The sequence below is a fragment of the Bombus pascuorum genome, chromosome 2, assembly GCF_905332965.1.
Source record: "Bombus pascuorum chromosome 2, iyBomPasc1.1, whole genome shotgun sequence".
In the NCBI taxonomy this organism is placed as follows: Eukaryota; Metazoa; Arthropoda; class Insecta; order Hymenoptera; family Apidae; genus Bombus; species Bombus pascuorum.
The window spans coordinates 8,590,443-8,613,688 of NC_083489.1; the positions used below are offsets into that span (position 1 = coordinate 8,590,443).

A 23,246-nucleotide genomic window follows, 5' to 3' on the forward strand; every position below is an offset into this window, starting at 1 on the left:
GATGACGGACATAAAATCGTAGGACTAAAACTGATACTTATTTAAGCATCGTAAAATGCACGCGACTCTGGTATTAATGAGCGACGAAACGTGTTCCAACGAGCCGTAAAGATTAGAAGCGCCATTATATGACGAAAAACAACATTCCTCGTCGTTGCTCTCGTTAAGAGTCTCGTACCATCTTTTAATTTATACTCGGTGTTATGGCAAAGGGGCAAATAGTTGAAACTCGAACGACTAGATGCGCAGCTTTCTCATACAATAGAATTTGATCTTTAAGATACTACGTACATTCTTAGTATTTTATAGCTTCTCGCAGCTATCTTCCATTGTTCTTTATCTACGGCTAACATTTCTATTGAGACAGAAATACATATATGTCTTTAAAGGATAATAAACTATGACATTTCAGATCAATTGAATTGTCTACAAGCGTGAAAAGAAAACTAAACGGCACAAAATATCGCGCATATCCTTTGACTGAGAAGAACTCCGGAAGTCGAACAGAGAAGTAACGAAGCGTGAAAAATACGCGTGCAGATCTGCATATTTATACGCGTGTTTCTATTATTACCGGGTCTTTTCGTTCTTGTCGGGAGACCGCACATATATCTCTTTATGAACCAACCCTTCCGGATGAAGAGATCGCGGACGAGTTTCGCTTCGTGAAACGTCTCGATCGCCGAGCTAAATCGCTTAATCTGCGGACGATTCCCAACGTCGGCGGCCTGTACGCTGTCTCTTCTATTTAGCTTCACCGGATGTCGACCGGCTGTCAGATTTCTGGCGATGGATCGCGGCTCGCGGAAGATATATTCGACGTCCTGCTCGATCGAAGTGACAGATACAGTCCGTTTGATGATGATAAATCGAACCGACAAAACTATTTGACGAATTTCGTATTAATGAAATGATTCACTCAGTGAGATTTCCGCCAGATTCCACAATGAAAATATAATTCAATTGCATAAATAAGCATCTGTTTTTGGAAACTTGATATCGACTATAAATTACATTTAGAGCCAGTCGTCGTTTTGGAGAAAGGAAATTGGAGATCTTAATTTACATATTTTCTCCTGATACCCCCTTATGTTCATAAATTTCCCAGACTACCGTATTTATGACGAGTGAAAGTCTACGAATAACGTCACAAGATTCTCCTAGTGATTTCTTTTCGTCGTTAACGCTGGCTTATACTTTCTTAGGTAAACGTTGTAACTTGATTTACCCCTTGATAGATTTGTGCATTACGATCCAGTTTTGATACGAAACACTGCAATTGGAAATACGATCACGGTAAAATTATAGCTCTGTTAACCGACTACCTGGCCGGGTAGGCTTCTATGCCCAACACCGGCGTAAAATGCGATCGTCAATTACGTTGTAGAGGTCTAATTGTTCGCGCGTGGTTCCAAGGTTACACGACGAGATTACAGTGTATTAAATGTTTGCATATGGTTTCTAGAGCGTAGGCCACACCCACGCGAAGCTCTGGATTAAATTCTGTCGGCTGGTTTCTCTCGTTATCGCGCGGAAAGTAAGATGTTCGTGAATAGCTGACGTCTCGACCGATTCGATCCGCTCGAGCGGCTATTATCGTTTGTCGACTTGCGTTTTCTGACGTTGATTACCGCGTCGGCGACTTAATGCGTCTGTCGCTCGCGTTTAAGCGACCGTTGAAAATGCAACCACCGCGACACTACGCGCGACTGCGTTCGATCGCGACCACGAAACTCCGTAACAATGAAATAATGGTTCGTTTGATGTGGACCGCAGCTCGTATAAACGTGCCTGGTTTATGAAGCTGGCAAAAACTTAACCTTGAGAAATTGCAATTAACCATCGAGGAATCGAAACCTTGGAAATCGTGTAAGAGCAACACAAAGCCAGTTTTAATTACACGAAGAATAGGCTGCGAGGCTATTCTTGTGCAATGGTCGGTGAAACAAAACGTAAATGCGAAAGTATAAAGGAACTAGGAAAGACTATGAGCAATTGGGTAGAAACCTTGGTAGTCTTGAAAAAGCAGATGTTTCAATTATACGAAGAATGGGCCGCAAGGCCGGTACTTAACAACTCTTGATGTGACGGTTAATGAAACAAATTGTAAATATAACAGTACAGTGAAATTAGGAATAACTGCAAGCATTCCAGGCAACTGAAAACTGTTAATCTTTGTGCCAATAATAGTCACTATAGATCGACAAAAGAGATTTCACTATCACCTCGTGCATTCCTCTTTAATCTCAATACCAATATGAGTAGTCCCATAAGCCGTACGATAACGTGTTTAATCGTCACACTAAACGGAGCAATGTTCACGACTCATATGGAAAATGTAATTAACGCGAGGCTACTTATAACAGTCACTCAATACTCTTGGACGATCGGTTAAAGACGAGATATGCATTAAGTGGCAAGCAACGTGATCGAGGACCACGAAACGCAAATCGACGAGCAATGATAATCGCGCGAGTAAGACGTCGGATTTTGGCCGGCCGTCCGCGTTTCGTCTCCCCCTTAAACGGTTCTCGAGCACACCGGACGAGAGAGAAGCGAGGATCGCTTGGGTGGAGACGCGAGAGCAGCCGAAAGGCTTCGGACGAGGAACGGTGTGTGACAGCGTGTAATCTCGCCTTAGCTTCGAGCCTCGCCGAAATAACAGGTTCCTCTTTCCCTCGTTCAACGCGATCTTCTCCCTCTTCCTCTTTTTTCCTTCCTTTCTTTCTCTTCGTTCGTTTCCTCCTCGTCCACGCGAAGTTCTCCACGATTCTTCGCTGATCGCCGCTCTTCTCTCTTGTACCGTTCGCTGTACAAAGTTACGATTTCGTGTTCAGAGACATTATTAAGCCAGCAGCGATGTCGTCATCGATGCACGCTCGAATCATCGTCCAGCGAATCGGATTCTTAATGTTCAACTGCCACACGTGGTTCACGCTCTCTCAGTGGACCTTAACGCCGCGATATCATCTGTAATGATGAATTTATAAAAATACACCGACGCTCGTTGCAGATGCCGAGATGCTCAAGTTCTTGACACTATAGCTGTTGTAATTCCAACCAATGGTAATGCAACTTTTATCTCGACGTCCATAATGTTGAGTTACGGTGGAAGTGATCGGCAAAAAACGTAAACCGCAAGGTTCCAATTGCGCTCTCCAGGTCATACTCTGGAAATACAAAGTAAGCTTCCCGTTTTAGTATCTTCGAGACTTCCTCCTTCTTTGCCTTCTCGATTGTCACAAATTCTACTGTTATCGTTCTGTTATCGCTTTTATACAACGAGATTAAGCTTCCGTTAACAACTTATCGACAAGTCACGTTTCGATCTCATAGTTACACAGCTAATACCTCCTACATACTATTAAGCGTTACGTAAAGCTCTGAATCGCCGGAGGGCAACAAATTACAACCTCGAAACGACAGATATCGGTACGGAGACCTAGACAGCGATTCCAACGACGAGGTATTTATCGGTGTGTCATCGGTTCGACATTATTTCATGACGTTATCCCTCTATACTGCAGGGTGTTGCAAGTGATGGCATAACGTTTGCACGGCAAGATACTAAACGATCCATGCATCAACGTCGCGAAACTCCTGCGACACCTTTTCTTTCGCGGTAGCGATAATTTCATCGAATCGAAATCTTGATTAAAATTTGCCCGGCCCAGTGGTTATGGTAGAAGCCATATTTCACAGATCAATTTCTCCTGTTCGATGTTCAAACGACGTGCAAACGACATCGGCCATGATCCTTCTCTTTCTCCATTCTACGAACGATAGAGACGGAAAAATGACGTTTCACTCGACTAAACACGATGTCGAGAGACTGAAAGCTATCCGCGGTGGACGCGCAAGCCGACTGGTAGTTAGGTCGGTAGCTTTGGGTCGATCGTGACGTCGATCGGAAGTGGACACGGTTTTCAGGGGGAGCCCTAGTGTATCTCTGGTATCGCGGCACCAACGTGTCTCTTTCGCTATGGCAACGCGCCGGTTCCACCATGACGACGATGATATCGCAGTCCGCCGATCCGCATGAATACCGAAGAATCAATCACCGTACTGATCGGCGTGCCCGATAACGAGGCCCGCTGCACGATCTAGATTTGCATCGGTGGGCCACACCATTGAAATCATAATAATACCGCCGATCCATTATTACGCGGACCCGGCTACGAACCGGGATACAGATGTCGTTTAGCGGTCGGCTTCCAGCGAATACTCTCGTGGTAATTGATCCATCTCCGACCGCTGTCGACCGATTATATTATCGCTCCTTGAGCGTCGATCGCCGTGAGATCCTTGCGCGGGAATTCGTGAGAGAACAATAGTCATCTTTGAAGACCGGATAAGTTCTACGTTTGAACTTTCATGGATGCAGAAGGGGTGGATTTGAGAATTTCATATTTTTCTATACGATGGGAATTGATTCTGAGACCGAGGTCTATGAAAATGCTTGGCGTCTGTCTCTTTCATCGCAGTGTCGGACTAGAATCTCAGCTACATTACGGTAGATTACATACCTTTCTTAATGATGAGAGAATCTTAAAATTAATCTCTGTGAGATTGTTGTATATCTGTTACCGGAGCAATCGTTAAAACTTCAACCAGAATTAATTTCAGTAGCGACGAACAAGAATGCTTAATAGATAGATAGAGGTACGGACACGTCTCGACGAGTTTGACTAGACAAGACGTGAACAGATTCAAGTCGATCAGCGATTCGGAGGTTTACAAAGAGCTACGATGTCGATAGAAATTTATTTCGATAATGAACTCGGGTAGAACACCCGGTACAAAGTATCCGCGTGGCAAGCGCAATTCGAAAAGGTGGCGCGTGGACCGGTTCGGAACCACATTCCCCCTTGACAGAAGTGCCGAATCATTCGGAGCTGTTCCACTGTCAACGTTGAAACACAGAATTCTTATCGACGGGAGATTTGACCGCCGGTGCTACTCCTCCGGCGATACCACGAAATCTCGCGCTCAATTAAGCGATCATTGTGATCTCTGAACGTCCTGATTCGTCGAGTTTCGTGGAACGTTGAACGTTGTTCGAGCACCGGTATTCAAGAAAAGTTAACGAACCTATGATTAGGAAAATGTTATTTCAGGGATCAAGTCGTAGTTGCGCACCAGGGAACTTTGAACGAATATCCATTTATAAAATAATAATGTGGAAGAGCTAGGACATAAAGTGATAAGTGAGTTTCTGTGTACCCCAGTCTCTTCGCGATTAATATTCCAAGCCATTAAATAAGATTTACAGAAAACGTTGAACTTGGTGCCTTTTCGAATCGTAGAAAACGCAATCTATAATCCAAGCTGACTCTCGAATCGTTCGACTCACGCCCGTCTTTAACCTCATGGGCGCATTAGTTTCCTGTCTTATGAGAAACCTTTGAACATCCTCGGAGTCGAACATTTACTTTGATGGCTAAGTAATGATTCTTATTTCACGCAACGCTCGTAGGACACACGGTGGCGATCCCGCGTACGACCGCAGAATAAGCGGGCTCTACGGTGCCGTATGGTAATCGCTATTCGGATTCCTCACCACGGGTCGCTGGATCATTGCGTTTCCTAGTAATAAATTGTGTACCTGAAGCTCCGCGTGATACGTACAAGCTTCCAATGAACGGCGCACTTTGTATCTTTTAATCTATGGAGCCACCGTGAAAAAATCGAATGGAATTCCGACGAAATTTCCCATGAACCGGCTAATCGCTTCCGTGACGTTCTAGTATTCCTATCGGGGCCGATAAACTATCGGTTTATAAGAGAAGCTCTCCTCCCAACGAGGTTCACTTTTACATGGAGTTTTGAGATATCCTCGAGCGGTTTTGTTCGAAGCCGTAATATCGGATACGAAAGGAGAGGGTCGAAAGTGGGACCTGGACGCTAACAGCCGTGCAATCTCTGATTTTCTTTCCGAATGGCGGAGATGATACGGTCGGCCGGCAATTAGCCACCGACCTTACGCGTCCACTCGGTTCGTTCCAGTGCGGCTTGTGAACGTCCGCATCTCGTCGCCTGGTTTCTCTCTCGTCATAGCTGTGCCGGCCCGGGAGGATCATGAGCTATAATCACAAGAGGGGTCGTCGAGCATTACAAACAGCGGCCCGTCACGCGAGCTGGTCGAGTTAGCACCGTTCAGCCCGGGGACCATTGTCGGGTAACGTTGCCTTCCAGGGATCGTGGCAGCAGAAGAGGAGAAGGAAAAGAAGAAACGACGCGAAATCGGTAGTAGTTGATGATCATAATGGTGGAAGTCGAACGAAGGAAATGAAGAGGGCTTAAGGACGATGAAAGGAGCGGTCGCAGTAACAAAGACAACGGAATGTGTCCAGAAAGAGACGGTGACGAGAGAAATCGCAGGTTCTACCGGAGAATCTGGCCTCTCCGGGTTTCGCAGAGAACGAACGTATAATATCAGCGCGAGGAAGAAAGAGAAAGGACAGCGCGGAGTCGAAGGAAGATACGGGGAGAAGAGAGAAACGAAGATCTCTTTCCTGGTGGTTGGGAAGAGAGGGTGGGGGCAAGGTGGATCGCGGATTGAGTCATTATGCTTGCTCGGAGGAGACCACAGGCCTTGATGCGGGAACGGCTGCCATCGGCTCGTGAAAGGAAACCGACCGGATGATTCAACGTATACAGACGGACAAAGTAGTCGCGGTGCTTACTATACGCTGCACTCATCCTTTCCTCGTCCCTATTCTTCTTCGTCTCCTTCATTGTCCGCATCTTCCTATTCCCTATTCCTCATCCAATTCTCTTCTCGTTTCTCTTCGCTCCATCGTTCATAGACCGCGCTGTGGAACTGGTTATGGTACGTTCATCAAGTTTGACCAGGACGAGAAGGACGAAGACGAAGATAACCTGTCGATCGCGCGTTAGCTAATTTTCCTGCCCGGATGGTCGTTCGCGTTTTCTTAGAAATTGATCGTTTCCCGTTTTTTTCGCCAACATTGATAAAACGACCTGACTCGTTACAGCGAAATTTATTAACGTGTTTGGTTGCTTTTCGACGATGCACTATCCAGGCAACGGAGAAATGCCTTCTTCGAATGAAACGAGAGTTTTTTCTCAAGAGTAATTAACGTAGTAATGCGAAACTCAGGCTGGCGTTTACTAATTAACGGTAATACACGGCCGTAAAAATTGATCGATCTTCATTTTTTCGCCCACGACGATAAAATCTCTTTCTTACCCGCTTCCTCGTACTTTTTCTGTCGTACGCTGCAATAAAAGCGACCGAACTCATTACGCAAAAGTTTGTTAACGGACTCGATTCTTCTTCGTAATACGTTGGTTCATTAAACGGCTTGTAATTTATGTTGGCAGCGAGCAAAGCGCGCCTTTGTTATCAGGGGGTAATTGGACTTTAGCAAAATCGAGCAACGCTACTGGTTTTTTCGCCGGGGCAATAAAGCTCGCTCGAACGAAAAGCATTAATAAATTCTATTCCGGTTCCGCATGAGGTGCGTTCTCTTAGTAAAAAGCCATTTAAGCTAAAGATCATTTACAGTCATTCCGATGATGTTCTTCGAGTAATTTTCATTATTGTATTAAACGATGTCAAAATTAATTCGCTGCGATAACGAGAGATAAAAATTTGTTGCGTACGTTATCCTCCGAACGATGTCGGTCTCTCTTAAACTGATAATCGAATCATCGAACAGCAGCACCATGTTGGAATCGCGACAAAGATCGACATCAGGTCAAGTAGGACTATTGCACCCGCGTGTACATCAATATTGTGACATCGGACTGGTCCATCGACGAGTTCTGCACCGGTATCATTATGGGTAGCTAAGCCACCACTGGATTTTATCTCGATCACCGAGCCGGTGTAAGCCAAACGAGTTGACAAGTCCACGATTCGTCGGAGAAAGGAAGGTCGGAGCGACAAATAGAAAAGGAGAAACCACAGGTACCAGGGTCGAGGAACAGAAAAATCGTTGCCTGAAACCACACGATCGATTACCTGACTCTTGGAAAGAGAGAGAGCGAGGTCGGGAATCTTTTGACAAGTCACTTTGGACCGGGCAACCTGCTTTCGCGGAATCGTTCCCATCGCTCCCGGCTGATACCAATCTCGCTAACATATCGTCCAGCCCACAGACACCATAGTGAAATGCATATTTCGGTACATTGCGTGTCCCTTCATCCCTGTCCGTTTGTTTCCCCATTTCTTCCCCTTTATATGTTTCTGAGTTTTACAATGCGAGGCGAACGTAGGTGTCCTGCGGAGTATCAAAATTTATTCGCTCTCACCCTCACCCAACTCTTGTGTTCATCATCGTCCTATTGTGTCATCAACCGATTCATCCGATACGATACGATTAAAGTCACACGGAATTATTCTAACATTTGTTTTCCCTTAAGTAGCTTCACGCCCGATAGTCCGCGTTGAACGAGAGTCGAGAACGAGACAGTCGAGAAAAAAAATTCCCTCATCGTACAGATTGCCATGATCGTAACAGTGAGAAACGCGATACAGGGAAAAAGTGGTCGTTTGAAACGTGCACGAAAGACTTCATCAACTTTCTTAATGCGAGAGAGTTGCGTGGCACTACGTACATCAGGGTACGCGTGGGGTCGCGCACGACAAACCAGCGGGAGATCGTAATTTGCGGCATAACTCGACGAAGAAGAGCGCACTTTCACGGGCATCGCGACTGCTCTACTTGTCATTCGTGTAACTGTACATTGTTATTATGTCGTTCAGGAATGTGGCGTGGAACGGATCCCCGGATAATATCACATGACACGCGTGTTCACCGACCTTTCTTGTACCGTTTAAATCCTGTTTCTAAGTACTGTACGTGTCACTGTCCTGGTACGTGTAATTTCGAATCAATGACAATGATATTACGTCACATAAACTATTGCACATGTAAATATTAGACGACAGAAAAAGATACGCTAATAATAAAAAATATTCGTTTCGTATTTCAATTGCAATCGGAGCGTCAGAAGAGACTCCAACGGCGGAGACTTCAACGCCGGCACAAGCGGGATCGATCCGTTTTCCCAGCGGCCGGCAATTAAACCGAATCCGTGCTCGTGGTCGCGGTTACGGGAGGAAGAGTAGCATAACACGGCCGCGTTTGTGCCTTTTCGAGCATCGAAATTGAAGAATTTACGAGGTTGGCCAGCCCGAGTATTTGCCTTTACACCGTACCTCCCTTAGCCCGTTCCCTTAACAGCATCCTCGTATCTGCGGCCGGTCTCCCTCGCGTTCGAATTTCGTGGTCCCACGTCGATGCTTTCTCGTCTCGTTTCGTCCATCCGTCCGCTCGTCCGTCCGCCCGTCCATTCGTCCGGCGTTGCCGCGCGGATTCAATGTCCATGCAAAGTAAACGGCGGCCTCGAGAACGGCTGTCAATTATCCGTTATATACGGCCCTGGCCCTCGAACCCATTCTTAACGACCCCTTAAAGCTGGCCACGAACAGTCCAGCCCCCTCTCCACGCGTCTCTCTGTATCGCGCCCGAAAACTCGGAGGCATGGGGAGGCCTTCTTCGACGACAACGAAAATGACCACGAGGACACGAGCGGACCAACGAGAACGAGCCAAGGAACGAACGAACGCGCGACACGAGAAGGACGAAATTGAAGAGGAGGAAGACCGGCTGCGAAACCGGGGGTGAGGTGGAAGCGGTTTCCGGGAATCGTTTGGTATTCCAACGCTACCGCCACTCGCGGCACCTTCCTCCTTCAAACTGCGGACAGATTCCTCTGCGGCCTCGTCGAAGAGGCCGATACAGGGACGATCGCTTCTATAGCCGCGCCGCGAAGTGTGTCAGAATTGCAAATGGACAGCGCGGCAGCCGACGAAACACAGAGACCGACGCAGTCGACGGAAAGAGGGCGCGAATTCCAACGTGTAATTCTCTAAGATGGATTCGAGCCGAGACCAAGGAATTCGTGCCGTTCCGTTCCAGGTGGGGGAGTCGGGGTTTCGGGAAAAGGGGCTGACGCGTTCCGTCGACAGTGGGAAAGATTCGTTCCGATTTTACGAGAGAATTCGTCCCTTTGTCCCGCTGAGAGGAACTGTCTCTTTTTCTAGCGCGTGTTTGTTTTACGACGCAGAGAATGAATCTTCTTTGCCAACGGAGAACCTTCGAGTTGGAGTCAAGGTTCTGTAACAATGAAATTTTCTGAGCAAGCTAGAGCTTCTTTATGACCACGATTTAAAATTCATAGTGGAATAATACGATAAACAAGATCGGCTGGCGCGAAGTTAACGAATCTTTTAACGAGGCGACGCTCGCGGAGCACAGGAACGAATGACGCGGCGAAGAGAACGTTCAGGTTAACAGGTACGAAGCATCATTCTCTCGCTCGTAAACGCCAACGCCTCGTAATTATAACGATACGTCCCGTTCGAACATAACGAGGCAACTGAGAGGAGATCGAAAGCCACGGGCTTCTCTCGTGGCACACCGAGGCTTTCGGTTTGCTCGTTACGTTTATAGCGGAGAATCGCAAATCAATCAATTTCTCTCACGAGGAGACCTTTTTCCTAACGTGTTAATTGACCGTAGCGCGACAAGCATCGTACTCTAAGCTGACTTCATCACGATTTGTTAACGTAAACGTATATACGTACTACAGCCAACTGCTGTGTTCACTCACCGAGTTCAGGCTGCTCACGATCCCTGTCAAACTCCTGCTGGATTTTGCACGATTTGGTTAGTTGTCTCGTTTACACCGTTCTTGCTCAGCTTCCTACTCGAATTAATTGCGTGAACAGCGTTACGTAACCGTGTGAATTTCTTTGAATACACAAACTTGACGTAGGCTCTTGAAATTATAAAAACACGATGAATTTTGTAATTCGTTTAAACCAACGCGACTCGATATCTTGGAAAAGCGGTATACGACGATATTCTATTGTTCTGTTCTCCGTCATACACGGTGTAAGTTAAAATTAAATTTGGCAGATTGTGCTTACCTCAATTTTCGTAATACCTATTGTTCTCAGAGATCAGTAACGGATGATCAAGGTTTTGAAATGAGGATCATTGGAATTTTACTGGCACGTCGATTTAGGTACGCTTGGATGTTCGCGTTTTTCGTACATAGCGTGATTGAAAACGCCTGAAGCGTGGAATACGCGGCGATTCGTCGAAGGCGCGTCACCGTGTGCGGATAATAGCTTATTAACAAAGCATCGGCGAGGCGCGCGAGGAAGTGACAGAGCGGTCTCTCGAACCAAGCGGAACAGAGAAAATAAAAAAGCAGGCGAACAGGGAGGTGCGACGAAGAGGGAGATGAATCCTGATGCCAGGAGTCCAGTCACGGGTTTTGTCGACGCCTTCGAGAGAAGGGTCTTGACACAACGGGGCTTTAATTACGCCGATATCACGGTAATTAAGCCGATCAATGCATGCCATTGTGCGGCGACCGCGGGGCCCCATCGACGCTAAGGCCCATCCATAATCACGGTCATGGACCCCCTTCGTCCGACACAAAAGCACCCCGGTCCATGGGACACCAGGGTGTTTCGATCCTTGTGCGTTACTTCTTTTTGTGGAGAAACCGCGTAAAAGGAGGCACAAAAATCGACGCGATCTTCCACATGATACAATTCGTTTAATTGAAACACGAGCACAATGTAATTCTCGCGAAGGTTCACCTCGAGTTCGTGCATGAACAATGTTTCTCGTCAAGCTCTATCGACAAATTGTCGAGAAATACAAAGACACGACATGGTCGAACATGAAATTTCTGAATTCTTGGAATCAATTTAACGATGTTTAGAGGTGCACGAAGTTAGAACGAACGATAGGACGATAGAAATTACTGTTACGATTTATCCTTAATTCTAGTCCTTCGTGGCTCGTTCTTTCAATAATCAAGAGCAATTATGTTGCGCGTGGCTGGAAGGCAGGTTCGGGCTGTGACGAATATAAATACGCTCCTTTCAATTTCTCGTAGTTGAAAGAAACGCGGCGTGGAAGGTGGTATTTCTTCGAGTCGAGGGAAATCGTGTGTGAAATTCGTTGCTCGAGGCAGCCACGGTCTCGTGGCACATGGTCGTTCGTCGGGGTAATCGCGGCTTGTGTAAGCATCGATACCAGAAAATCGTTCGAAGTCGCTCCTCCCTAAAGCGTGCTCGCTGGGAGGTTAGTCTCGTCGCAGATACCAACACGACAACGTTCATTCTATTAATCGAATGGAGTTTGCGTTACAATCATCCGCACGATATTTCCCCGTAATATGCGCGAGTTGCTCATTTTGTCGAGTAGAATCCTCGTGGCTTCCAGTTATCAATGATTATAGCGTAATTCGTGATCTTCGTAAGGGCATTTCAACTTTTCGATCATGTTACGGTTTTCATTACGAATTCGAAGGTATGCTGATAGTCATAACAGTCTCCGTTGTATAACGAGATCATAAATCGAAGCATGAAGGAACGATATTACATGTTGTAAGCCGTTTTGTACTTTTAGCGAAAGTTATACCAAAATTGAGATAAAAAATGTATGTGGCGAGGAATAATCTGTCGTCTCGGCAATTCCCCTGTTAGCAACGCGTTTCTATAATATTTAACTTGGAAGACTTTCCCATTCAGGAAAAAATGTAAATTTCGATGATTCAAGGGAATTCCAATAATAACAAAAATATAGAAAACTACAAGAAATACGGTATGTTTAAAATAACAGCTGAAGAATACTCAGCAATCACGTGCCTTATTGTTACACCATGGAAGTTACTACAAACTGCTTAAACGCCTAATGGAACATTCGAATCTCATCATCAAAGAAATTGATGAAAGGAAGATGCATTAGATCTCTTGGTGATTAAAGTCCGTCGATAGACCGTGGAACGATGAGAATATTTCCAAAGGTGCATCGTCACCATTCCTTTGTGCACTGCCCCAATTACAAGAAACACTCCCAAGGACGCGACTCATCAATCCCAATTATTCGGACGACGATGAACGTACGAACGCTTTGTCACTGTTTACCGAGGTTTATCCGTCGCGTAAAACTTGGAAGCGATGAGACGCAGGGAGAAAGATTTGTTTGCGACCGCCCGCACCGTTTCAACTGTTTGTCGTAGGAGTTAGGACGACCGAACGTTCCCCACAAAGTGCCGCTCTTTCTCTCTCTTCGTCCGGTCGGTTCAGAAAACAAAACGACCAGCCGAACGGTATACTTTTTAGTCGCTATTTGCGCCGGTGATTCACGAAACACGAGCGGAAGAGGATCATCAGTCTGTTCACTGCGATCTCTCGCTGCTTTCCTGGACAGATGTAGGTATCCTTCCAATTGGGAAGCGTAATGTTTCCACGCTGCTTCCATTAACCGTATTTATCCGGAACTTCTTGTCCATTTCAACCTGTTAAAAGAAAGTCGTTCTTTGGTATCTACACCATCCTTTACTCGACAATTTCCTGAACGTTTAAAGGAGGATCCAATGTATACTCGAAGGATTCGTTTCACTGTAAGAAAATAATAGTCTTTTTTAAACGTTTCAACCAAAATCCATTGTTTAATGGGGATGGTCACGTTGCAGGTGACGGTCGTTAGTACGAGCACACCAAGCACCAACACGGTTCATCCCAGCGTAAACGACATGGACTGGTTTGCCGGTGTGGCCGAGGAGGAACTGCTGTACTACACGGGCGTCGGCAACGACGTCGATTCTCTTTGGGCTGTGATCGGGAGCTTCGTACCACCGCCGCCTAGACCACCTTATTTACCCGAGGAGGGTGTTACCACCGACGGACTTACCACTTGTGATTTGTGTTCGTGGGCGTGGAGGAACAACAGGCATTCCTTTTCCCTAGACGGCACTCTCGGTAAGTGCCACCGGCACAATCTTATTTCCACACTTCACGCGCTCCATTCCAATGATACTGATATTCCAGGTATTCGTGGGTAATCGTTCAAACACGCGACGAGTCGTTTACTCGATCAAATTTATAGATTTTTCTTCGGTTCCAATTAAGATCCTTTGTGTCAGTGTTTTGCTTTGACGACGCGTTTCTGAAAGATGATGTTTTCAGTGTCCCTTTCGGAATGCCTTCCTCTTGTCAGCTCTTCAACCGGGCCTCTCTTGAAAAGGGTTAAGAAAGTATTATAGTGGTAACATCAAGGGCCACGTGTTATTCCTTCTGTACATACTTCACCGTATTTTTGGCGTATTTGCCGAGTAAACAGCTTTTCTAGAGGATGCTTCAAGCCAAGATTCTATCGAAAAACAAAGTCTCTCCTAAAGTATCCTCTGAGTCCAGTGACCAGTACGACTCTCGACATTCGCGTAATTAAAGTATTTTCGCGAAAAGTCAGACTGGATGAATTTTTTCGGGCGTTTATTACGAGATGTAACGATGCACACCGACTGAGAAAATGACGGGCATTATCGAACGCGCGGTGTTCCATCCTGAGGTCTCGTTTGCTCGTTTTTTACATAAGAAAAGCAGAAACGACTTTATTACGAGAAGATACTCGAAGTCGATGGTCAGACAGCTGTCCATACAGTCGCAGGAAATTAGGGGCAAACGAGGTGAGCCGACCTATTAAGATTTAATGTCAGGAAATAGAACGTTAGGATGCGTATATCTCTAAAGCAAACTATTAAATAATAAAATATTTATCGTTTCTTTCCGATAGGATCAGTGAAACGAACTATCGATCTGCTTGTACATTTGAGAAAAGGGAGAAAGAGAAGTAGTCTTTTAATGTAACGCTACGTAGAACATTAACGTCTCGTATACCTCGAAGGCGTTCGCGATGTCATAATCGATAGGACGGAATTGGTTAAAACGTAAAAAGGGAACGAGCACGCAAGGTGTACGTCTTCCAGCGTATGGGGTCCTCGGGGTGAAAGGTCGACCGTTGGGTGCACCATGGGAGGCCCGGCGTGCGTTCGTGCCTGTAAAACTTCACTCCACCGCTCTCTCGCACGCTCCCTCTCCACATGTCCCTCATTCGACTCGCGCTAATTCTCGTGACGGACAAATTAAGACGGATAATTCAAGAGCTCGCCCTCGCTTTAGCCCGACCTCCACATCCGGCTGAGACCTTTCGACCAATCGGAGGCCCGATACGACCACTCCTGTGACTCTCCCTTCAGCGATCGTATTCACGATCTATTTTTCTCTCCTCGTTCCTCGACTTAGTTGACACGTTGATAATCGTAGAGGTTCGTAGCAAAAGGCTACGAAACGAAATAATAAGAAAAAAATAGAAAAAAGTAATTCCAGACTGCCAGGTTCTGAGATGCGAACATTTGAATCTGTCAAATTCGATATGGACGATTTCAAGGCTGGTTATAAGGATTCAAGGTTGGTTACGCGGAATTGAATAATAAAAGACAAGATTGCATATAACTGAACAACGTAAAAACAAAACCGCATCGATCGATGCTTAAACAGTCGATGTAGAAACGGTTTCGATTGAAAAGGTTCTTTGGACGGAGGCCGTGCTGTACATTCGGTCGGAGGAATTCGTCCAATCAGAAAGCCAGTTCTACCCTGAAGGACCTTGGTTCGCACGTACGCGAACCAAAGTGTACATATATACATACGTAAGTCTGTTCGTATCGTGGCAGGGTGCCCCACCTCTGTTCGAGGCCTGTTCGGCGCAACCGCCCTCCTCCTTGTTTCAGCCCCTGCGGGCCCCATCGTTCCAGGCACGCATTATCGCCATTACCATGAATTCCAGCAGTTATTACGCCTCTGTTGTACCGCCACGAAAATGGCGGCCCGGTGCATCCTACCGTGCAACGAGGACGCGCTCCGTTCGGCCCCATCCCCGTTTCGCTCGGGCGCCTGTGCTCCCGGCATGTCGTTCCACCGCTTACGCCAGCCGACAATTAGCTTGGAGAATGGTGGCTTCGTTTTCTCGCCGCGTTTCGTCGCCCGCTTCATTTTAAAGCGAAGATTTATTCCTCCTTCTGTCGTCGTAGCGGCCGCCTGACGAACCACTGGCGAACGGTTCGGGCGCTCGTAAATCCAACGAAAGGTCGCGCGAGGACGGTCGAGCGAAACGCAAGCTCCGACACCATGGAAATTGAAACTCACACGCCACAGTCGAAAGACAAGCGCGACCCGTTCAAGTGATGGATGACTCGTAATAAGCCGTGTGGTCGATTTTAATGCCGTTATTAAAGAGATAAATCAACTAAAGATCGAAGCGCTTCGTAGACCGATGAGATTACGGTCGATCCGCGTCCGGACGCTGTTGTCTTGTCCGAAACCGATGCAATTACTTCGCGAAAAACGCTAAGATAAATAGGGAGGAGGGAATGGGAGAGGATAAAGAGAGAGGAGACCTCGAGATGGGGGGATGTTTAAGGCAGCCTCGCGATGGGGTAATCATCGCGTCACTTCGCATCTTGCGCGACGTAATAATTACGAGATCGCGCCTCCGACTCGAGAGTCGGTGGTGCGAGTGCGCGAACTGGTCGTCGTGGCATGAAGCGGCGCGAAGGAGAAGACGGGATGCAACGGGCGGACGAACGAAACGCAAGGGACAGAGAGAACTTAATTCGAGCTCTCGAGTTTCTTTCGAGACCGGCTCTCGTGTGGACGCGCGATTCCTCGTGACTTCGGGACCACTCGTTCCTTAACACGACAACGTTGCTAAGCATCTTTTTGAACGTGCTGTTTGATCGCGAATATTTCTCCACTCGAGTTTTTCAAGAACCGATTTTTAAACCAGACGTTGCATTCCTCTGTGTACCCCTGAAGTACGAAACGCGTATTTCTTAGAATTAGATGCGAGATATATGTATAATATAGTGCTTACCCGAAGACTGGGTAAATTACCACGTCGAAAGTTGACAGCAGCAATCGAGACGCATCGCAAGATACGAGTGTATAACGGTCGATGAAAAAGGATCAGCCGGAGGCGACGCGTTTCCATCAGCGATCGCCGCTCGATTTTAACCGATCGTCCATCGACAGTGGATCGTTCGAGTAAAATGAGGGTGCACCCAACGGAGTGCCGACAACCGCAAAGAAACACGCTAACGCGACGGTTGAATCGTCGTGGCAGCATCTCGAATGGGAAGTCGAAATCGCCGCGTGAAGCTCCGTTTTAAACGCAATGGATCGTGGCTCGCTTGATTGTGAGCTAATCACGCGATGCCGCACGAAATGATCGCAGACCGTCAATTAGAACGCGAAGCCGCACGCTGATTGTAATAGCACACGTCGAACAGCCTCCTTCGAGCGTGTAAAACCGTGAGACAACTTCATCCCTCTCGCAGCGAATGTCGTTTATCGTCCCTGGTCTGGTTTAATCGGCTGCTTGTTAGGATATCCTTGCGTTTCGCAAAAGCATGCTCGTCCTCGCCTGAGTCATCCTTTTAATTCGCGTTACGCGCCCCCGGCTACGTATATTCGTATTGGGCCGATGTTATCTCTCGTTGCGTACTTATATACTGGACCCAGACTACATAACGAGGCCTCTTTTTCTCTTTGCACGGTCCAGTAACAGCCCCTCTGCTCTGACCGGGAGCGTTCTTGTCGTAGCGTTGTTCGTTGTGCTTCTTTCTCCTCTGCGAGCGGTGCATCGTCACACCTTTGGTAACCAGGATAACGCCTCGAGATTTCGGTGCCTCCAAGTTAGGGTACAGAAAACTGGGAGTGTTTTCGTGAAATTCACTTGGTTTCTTCCCGGAAAGTTTGAAGACTTTCGCAATGAAAAATCGCAGTCTCTTTAGTTATCATCCATTTGTTTATTTCCATGATCCGTTTCTTAAAAGATTAAAGAGTTTCGCGTTGATACGTCGTAATTATCAAACTTTTTCGTGCTACGATCTGTTTCTCTCTAAAAAAATGGAATATCCGAGACTTTTTCTTCACATAGGAAAAATCCTTTATCCTCAACGACCACAAGTATAAGGTAATCCCTGTACAAGGAGTTCACTTTTACGTAAAGGGTCGGCAACGATAAATCGTTCGGAAAGAGGAGCTGGGAGTACCCCGTTTAATTGAGCCGGGCATCTAATCGAGGAATCCATTGGTCATCGGTGTCGTTTTCTCCCCGTAGCCACGATGTCGCATGTTTCGGTTCGCAGAAAAAAGGAGAAACAGGCTGGTTCGCGCCCGTAAAGTGCGAGCTCCAGAAGGATGCAAACGAGAGCGAACCAGGTCCCTTTCGTGCGACCGAAAATTTTTCGACGGCTCCTCCTGGTGCCCGCCACTTTTATATGCTCTCTCCCGAGCCGCGTACTTTTAATCTTAGAGGCAATCTCGCCCACGTAGATTTATTGGCAGCGGTTTCTTGCGCGCTGCAGGGCTACCGTACACTTGTGTGCTCCCCTTTGATTGCGTGCACCCCGATTCGTTACGCGTGCTCGCATTTATCGGCCGCTTACGGTTAATCCGCGCGTCCTGCCGAGGAATTGTTCTCCGCTCGACTCCAATGTATGGCAGAAATAAAACAATTTGACGTTTTAAATAAAACGAAACGGATACAGAACGCTGTTAGATTCTGGAGTGGACGGATCTTGCTGATTTTTTGGTAGCGTACGATGGAAATTGTTAAGGTTATTCGATGTATGTGGAATTAAAGAAACGCGTGGGTAAATTGTAGAGTATTGTAAGTATATACAGGGTGCGCCGTTAGAATTCGGACAGAATTCAATTTGTAGTTCCCACCATATTAGAATTCAGATGTTTGTTCCTGAAGACAGTAATAAAGCCGTGGATGGAAATTACGGCTTCTGGAAGGCCGTATTTATTTCAACAAGATGGCGCACCTGCTCACACAAGTCATCTTGTTCAAAATTGGCTCTCTGACAATGTGGACATGTTTTGGTCGAAAGATTTCTGGCCTCCTAACAGTCCCGACCTAAACCCATTGGACTATTACGTGTGGGGCGTTATCGAGAGACAAACTAATAAATGCAGGCACCCCAACGTCAACTCCCTACGAGCTGCTATCGAGTCAGAATTCGCGACAATTAAACGCGACCAGTTGAAGTCAGCGTGCTCGCGCTTTAGAGCAAGAATAGAGCAGGTCATAGAGGCAGAGGGTGGTTACATAGAATAAAAGTTCTCAGCAAGGACCCTTTAAATGAGATATAACAACATTTTCATGTGTTTTTGTGTATTGACTTAAATAAACAACTTTCTGCACAAAACTTCTTTTGTCCGGATTCTAACGGCGCACCCTGTATATTGTAAATATTAAAGTACAAAGTGTGGAATACAATGTAAGCTGGTCCAGATCCGCACGCTAGCAATGTTACCCTGACTAAAAGAATCCTGAAGCCAAAGTCGCACGTGTACCGCTTATGGTTTGTCATCGACGCATTCTTTTGTCTATGCGCTATCGATGACCTTAGCGCTTGAGAAAACCAAAAATCAGATGTAGAGTTTTCTTAGAAGTGGCGATCACTTCAACAGAAATGAACGAAGTTCGTGTACTGGTTGATATTCCAACTCGATTTAGGATCTTAAAGGATTGAGAATAGGATTTTCAAGAAGCATGAGACGAAAAATTCACACGCGAGGATTTTCTATCAGTTTCAGATGCTATATGTATATGTACCATAGCAATACGTCAAAGAAATACGTTTCTAAATCATTTTCAGTTATCGCGCCAAACCTACGCGTTCGAAGTTCAGAAAAACCCCACCATCAGATATTCAAATTTCCGAGGTTACATTTTTGTAAACATCCTTGATAGTTCGGAGAATTTTTAATTGCCTTCTATGAAAGCCATTAGTTAACAGCATTCAAGTCCATAATCTTGATAGGTCTCGACAAATGAGCTTCTCACAAGAACAGCCAATAACTCAAATGAAGCTACATGGCGCGATGGCATGATTCACGCGGCAATGCGAACTCGTCGTTCCATGATCCTGATGAAAAATGCTAAGCGGCCGCCGCGAGCAGATGGTGCAAGGGAAAAAAAGAAGTTGCGAAATTGTATTTGCATGGCAAATTGAAAGCGGATAACAGGCGTAACAGCGCTGATCGTCGAACGATTAATTAACCGCGCCGTGCGTTAATGATATGCAAACAAACGGCACTCCGATACGTTCGAGCGAATCATTAATCCGCGGAGAAGTTTCCGGTGCAACGATGAATTTAGGATTATATACGAAAGGCGCAAATGTAGCACGTGCATTGTCGCCACGAAGGACCAATTTCTCGGGTATTATGCTTTGAGGGCGATTGAAATGGAATTAGTTATCGACTCATATTACGCGAAGTTTACTTTGGAACGAAGCGTGTAAATCATAACCGAAGAAGTGTTGTTATAAATTAAACTATACAATAGCTGTAACACCATAATTGCCGTATTCAAATAGCGTGGCGTTCATTAAACACAGGAAGACAGTTACGTTTGTCGTCACATAATTCAGGATGCTCGTAACTCGTTAACAATGACAATCGATACAATCGACAAGGACCGAGCAACGAGTCGCGGCTAATGATCTTGTTGATATTGAGAACTACGTGCTTCGTGAAAACTTACATGAATTTTGTAACCTTGAGACTGAGTGGAATTACCTTTATCATAGACACGTAATGAGTTTATTCCAAGACACTTGTCGTCCTTATAAATACCTTGAAACCTGGTCGCAGGTGCCTTCTCAGGCTATCGCCTCGTTCACGATAATAGCGCACTGCATTTGCTATCCGACGTTCTCACGTGGGTCGCGCTTAACGAGTTTTCTGTTAGCTTACAACTATCGGAATGATAGTTGCGAAGCGGTTCGAATCTCGTATGTAAATTTTACTGGACTTTCAAGTTTCGTAGAAACAAGACGCATTCGGCAATCATTCTCGAATTCCATTAAAATTTACGCGAGCAATAAGTAGCGCTGAACCAATAACGAGCCAAAAAGTCGTTGCTCTTCGGCTTAATTTCATCCGTCGAATGATCGTTCCTCGAAGACAACATTATTTCTACGCTTTCCTCCTAATCGCAGGTGTATCGTTGGTTGTGACTGACTCGACCCATTCCCTGGACCGATAACAGAACGCGGTGCACACTTAAAAGTTCTCACGAGGATCGCACTTAACAAACTTTCTTTCTGCTCGTAGCGTAAAGAACGGTCATATTGATACACCGAGCTACGCAATTCTGCCTGCGGTATTCAGGTAATTAAGATTACAAGTCGCGTCGATTACCTGGAGACAGGCTATCGCGTGTTTTCCAACAGCTGAACACAGTCGTCTTGATGCCTCTTATCTTCGCCACTTACCGAACTATGCCGAACTTAGGCGTCTTATCTCGGAAACACGGTCCATCCACCGTGTTCCGGAAACATCCGCGTTCTACGCTCTCTCTTTCTTCCTCTCGCAACCTTTTTTTTTCACCATGCTGACATACACACAGCCATGCGCACGCGTGTGTGTACACAAATACGTTGTTCGTTTAGGAATTCTTGTCGTTGGAAGGATAGCTAAGAAGTAGCCTCCGTTATTTATCCCTCGTTTTTTCGCTTATCTTGTTTCACGCGACGGGCGCGCTCACAAGGAGAAGAAAGAGTTGTTAACAGCCGGCGTATATCGCTACATTAGAACCGATAGAAATACCACCGCGTTCGTGGCAAATCAACAAACCATGGCTTGCCAACTCAACTCGGTTCCTCCGAATGGTAGTAATTTCTTTCTCTACGTATTTCTTTTTCGTTTGTACCTAACGGTCCACACCGCTGTCGATTACCACAATCCATCGAAGGGTGTCTATTCGTTATCGTTATTGACACGTGAATTTTCTACTTACTTTCTGTTCCAGAATAATGGAATAGCAAGGTGGCAAATTGATCTATTCGAGTTGATCGAGCTTCGATTCGATTCTTGATAAAATCGTTTTCTTCCTATCGAATACTCTAAATGACTGCAATTTTCGATATTACATGTGAGATCGATCTGACTCGATTGGTTTTACGACTTATATAATTTTTTTTTCCCAAGAAGAATCATCAGAGTGTATTCACAAGCGAAACAAAACGAATTCTTCTTACTCCCTCAACCGATCTCAAGCTCTGGCGTTTTCAAGATCAGTCGAGCGACTCAAAGACTGAAACATGACTGGCGTTCAGAAAAAGAAAAAAAAACAGCTTCAAACGACATAGACACCGCAGCAATAGAGCCATCAAGTCATAATTACCGTACGAGTCGTTGAAGTGACTACAAGCGGCCGTGTTCCCAAAGAACGATAATGCCCGCTTTGTTTTCCTTCTGCCTTCTTTCCCTGCGACCATTACCGATTACGCTCAAGCGTTTTCAAACGGGAAGAAGTGTACCTCTGTCTACGTCGAGTCGAGGAAGGACAAGGAGAACCTATCCACTCGATTCTATTCTTACACTTTTACACGACGCAAGTACGAGAACCTGACATTGACGTGTGCCAAGTGCTGGTTCCCTCGTCGGTTCGCGTACGGTTGACGTAGAGTATGAATGATTCCGTTAACTGGACGTTGCCTCGCGTAGCCTCAGGATTATTTCTCAGGAAACGTTGAAGGGTGCATCGAGCGAAAACTGCTTCCTTGAGAATTTTCGACTCGCTTCGACCCGTTGAAATCGGACGTTAGAGTAAGTCTACGGTTCGGACACTAAGCAATTGACGTTGTTGAAAACATTATGCTCGACTCGACGTATAACCGCCTCGTATTTTTATTTGTAAATAGTATCCTTGATTGGAGAGACTGGTATAGCGAGCGGTATATCAAGATTGATGCGTACTCCGAGAGCTGATTTTACGCACCTAATCGAACCGTGCAATCTGTAGTGCCGTGGTCGATAACCCATCGTGTGAAGGTGACAACCGAGATACGATTGACATCGCGTTGAATCGGAAAGATCAGACGATAAACGCGCCACTTCGCGATTTTACGTTCTCTACTCGTTTCTTCCAACGACGCTGAGTCTCTTTAATCTTCTCGTTACTCTGATGACTGCTTGAAAAGTAACTTTAATGATCCTACGTAAATCCTATAGCGGAATGAATGGACATTTTTCTGCAATTGCAACCCTGACGTTTTACAATGACATAGGTAATTTATTAACTTGAGCGAGCAGAATCGTTTTGCCAGCAATTGAAATTTTTAATCATTGAGAAATTTACTTGGGATCTGTAAATCAAAGTCGAATGATTTATGCTGAAAATTGTATGGCCGCAAATCACAGTAATTCTTCTAAATGCAGAATAACAAGAACGGACAGAACGATACGTTCCATCTCGATTCTGACCCACCCAGCGTTGACTGTCAATTCGGCTGTCTTTCTGGCCACACCTTTACGGACAGAT

At 45.9% G+C, this 23,246-nt stretch overlaps 1 protein-coding gene across 2 annotated transcripts in view; it reads left to right on the forward strand.

Moving 5' to 3' along the window:
* LOC132904546 (TSC22 domain family protein 1) overlaps positions 1–23,246 on the forward strand; it is a 76,825-nt gene that overhangs the window by 28,998 nt on the left and 24,581 nt on the right. For both annotated transcript variants that reach the window (XM_060955155.1, XM_060955156.1), the window contains exon 2: positions 13,537–13,822. In XM_060955155.1, coding sequence (XP_060811138.1) covers positions 13,537–13,822 — 286 coding nt within the window. The remainder of the gene's footprint in view (positions 1–13,536; positions 13,823–23,246) is intronic.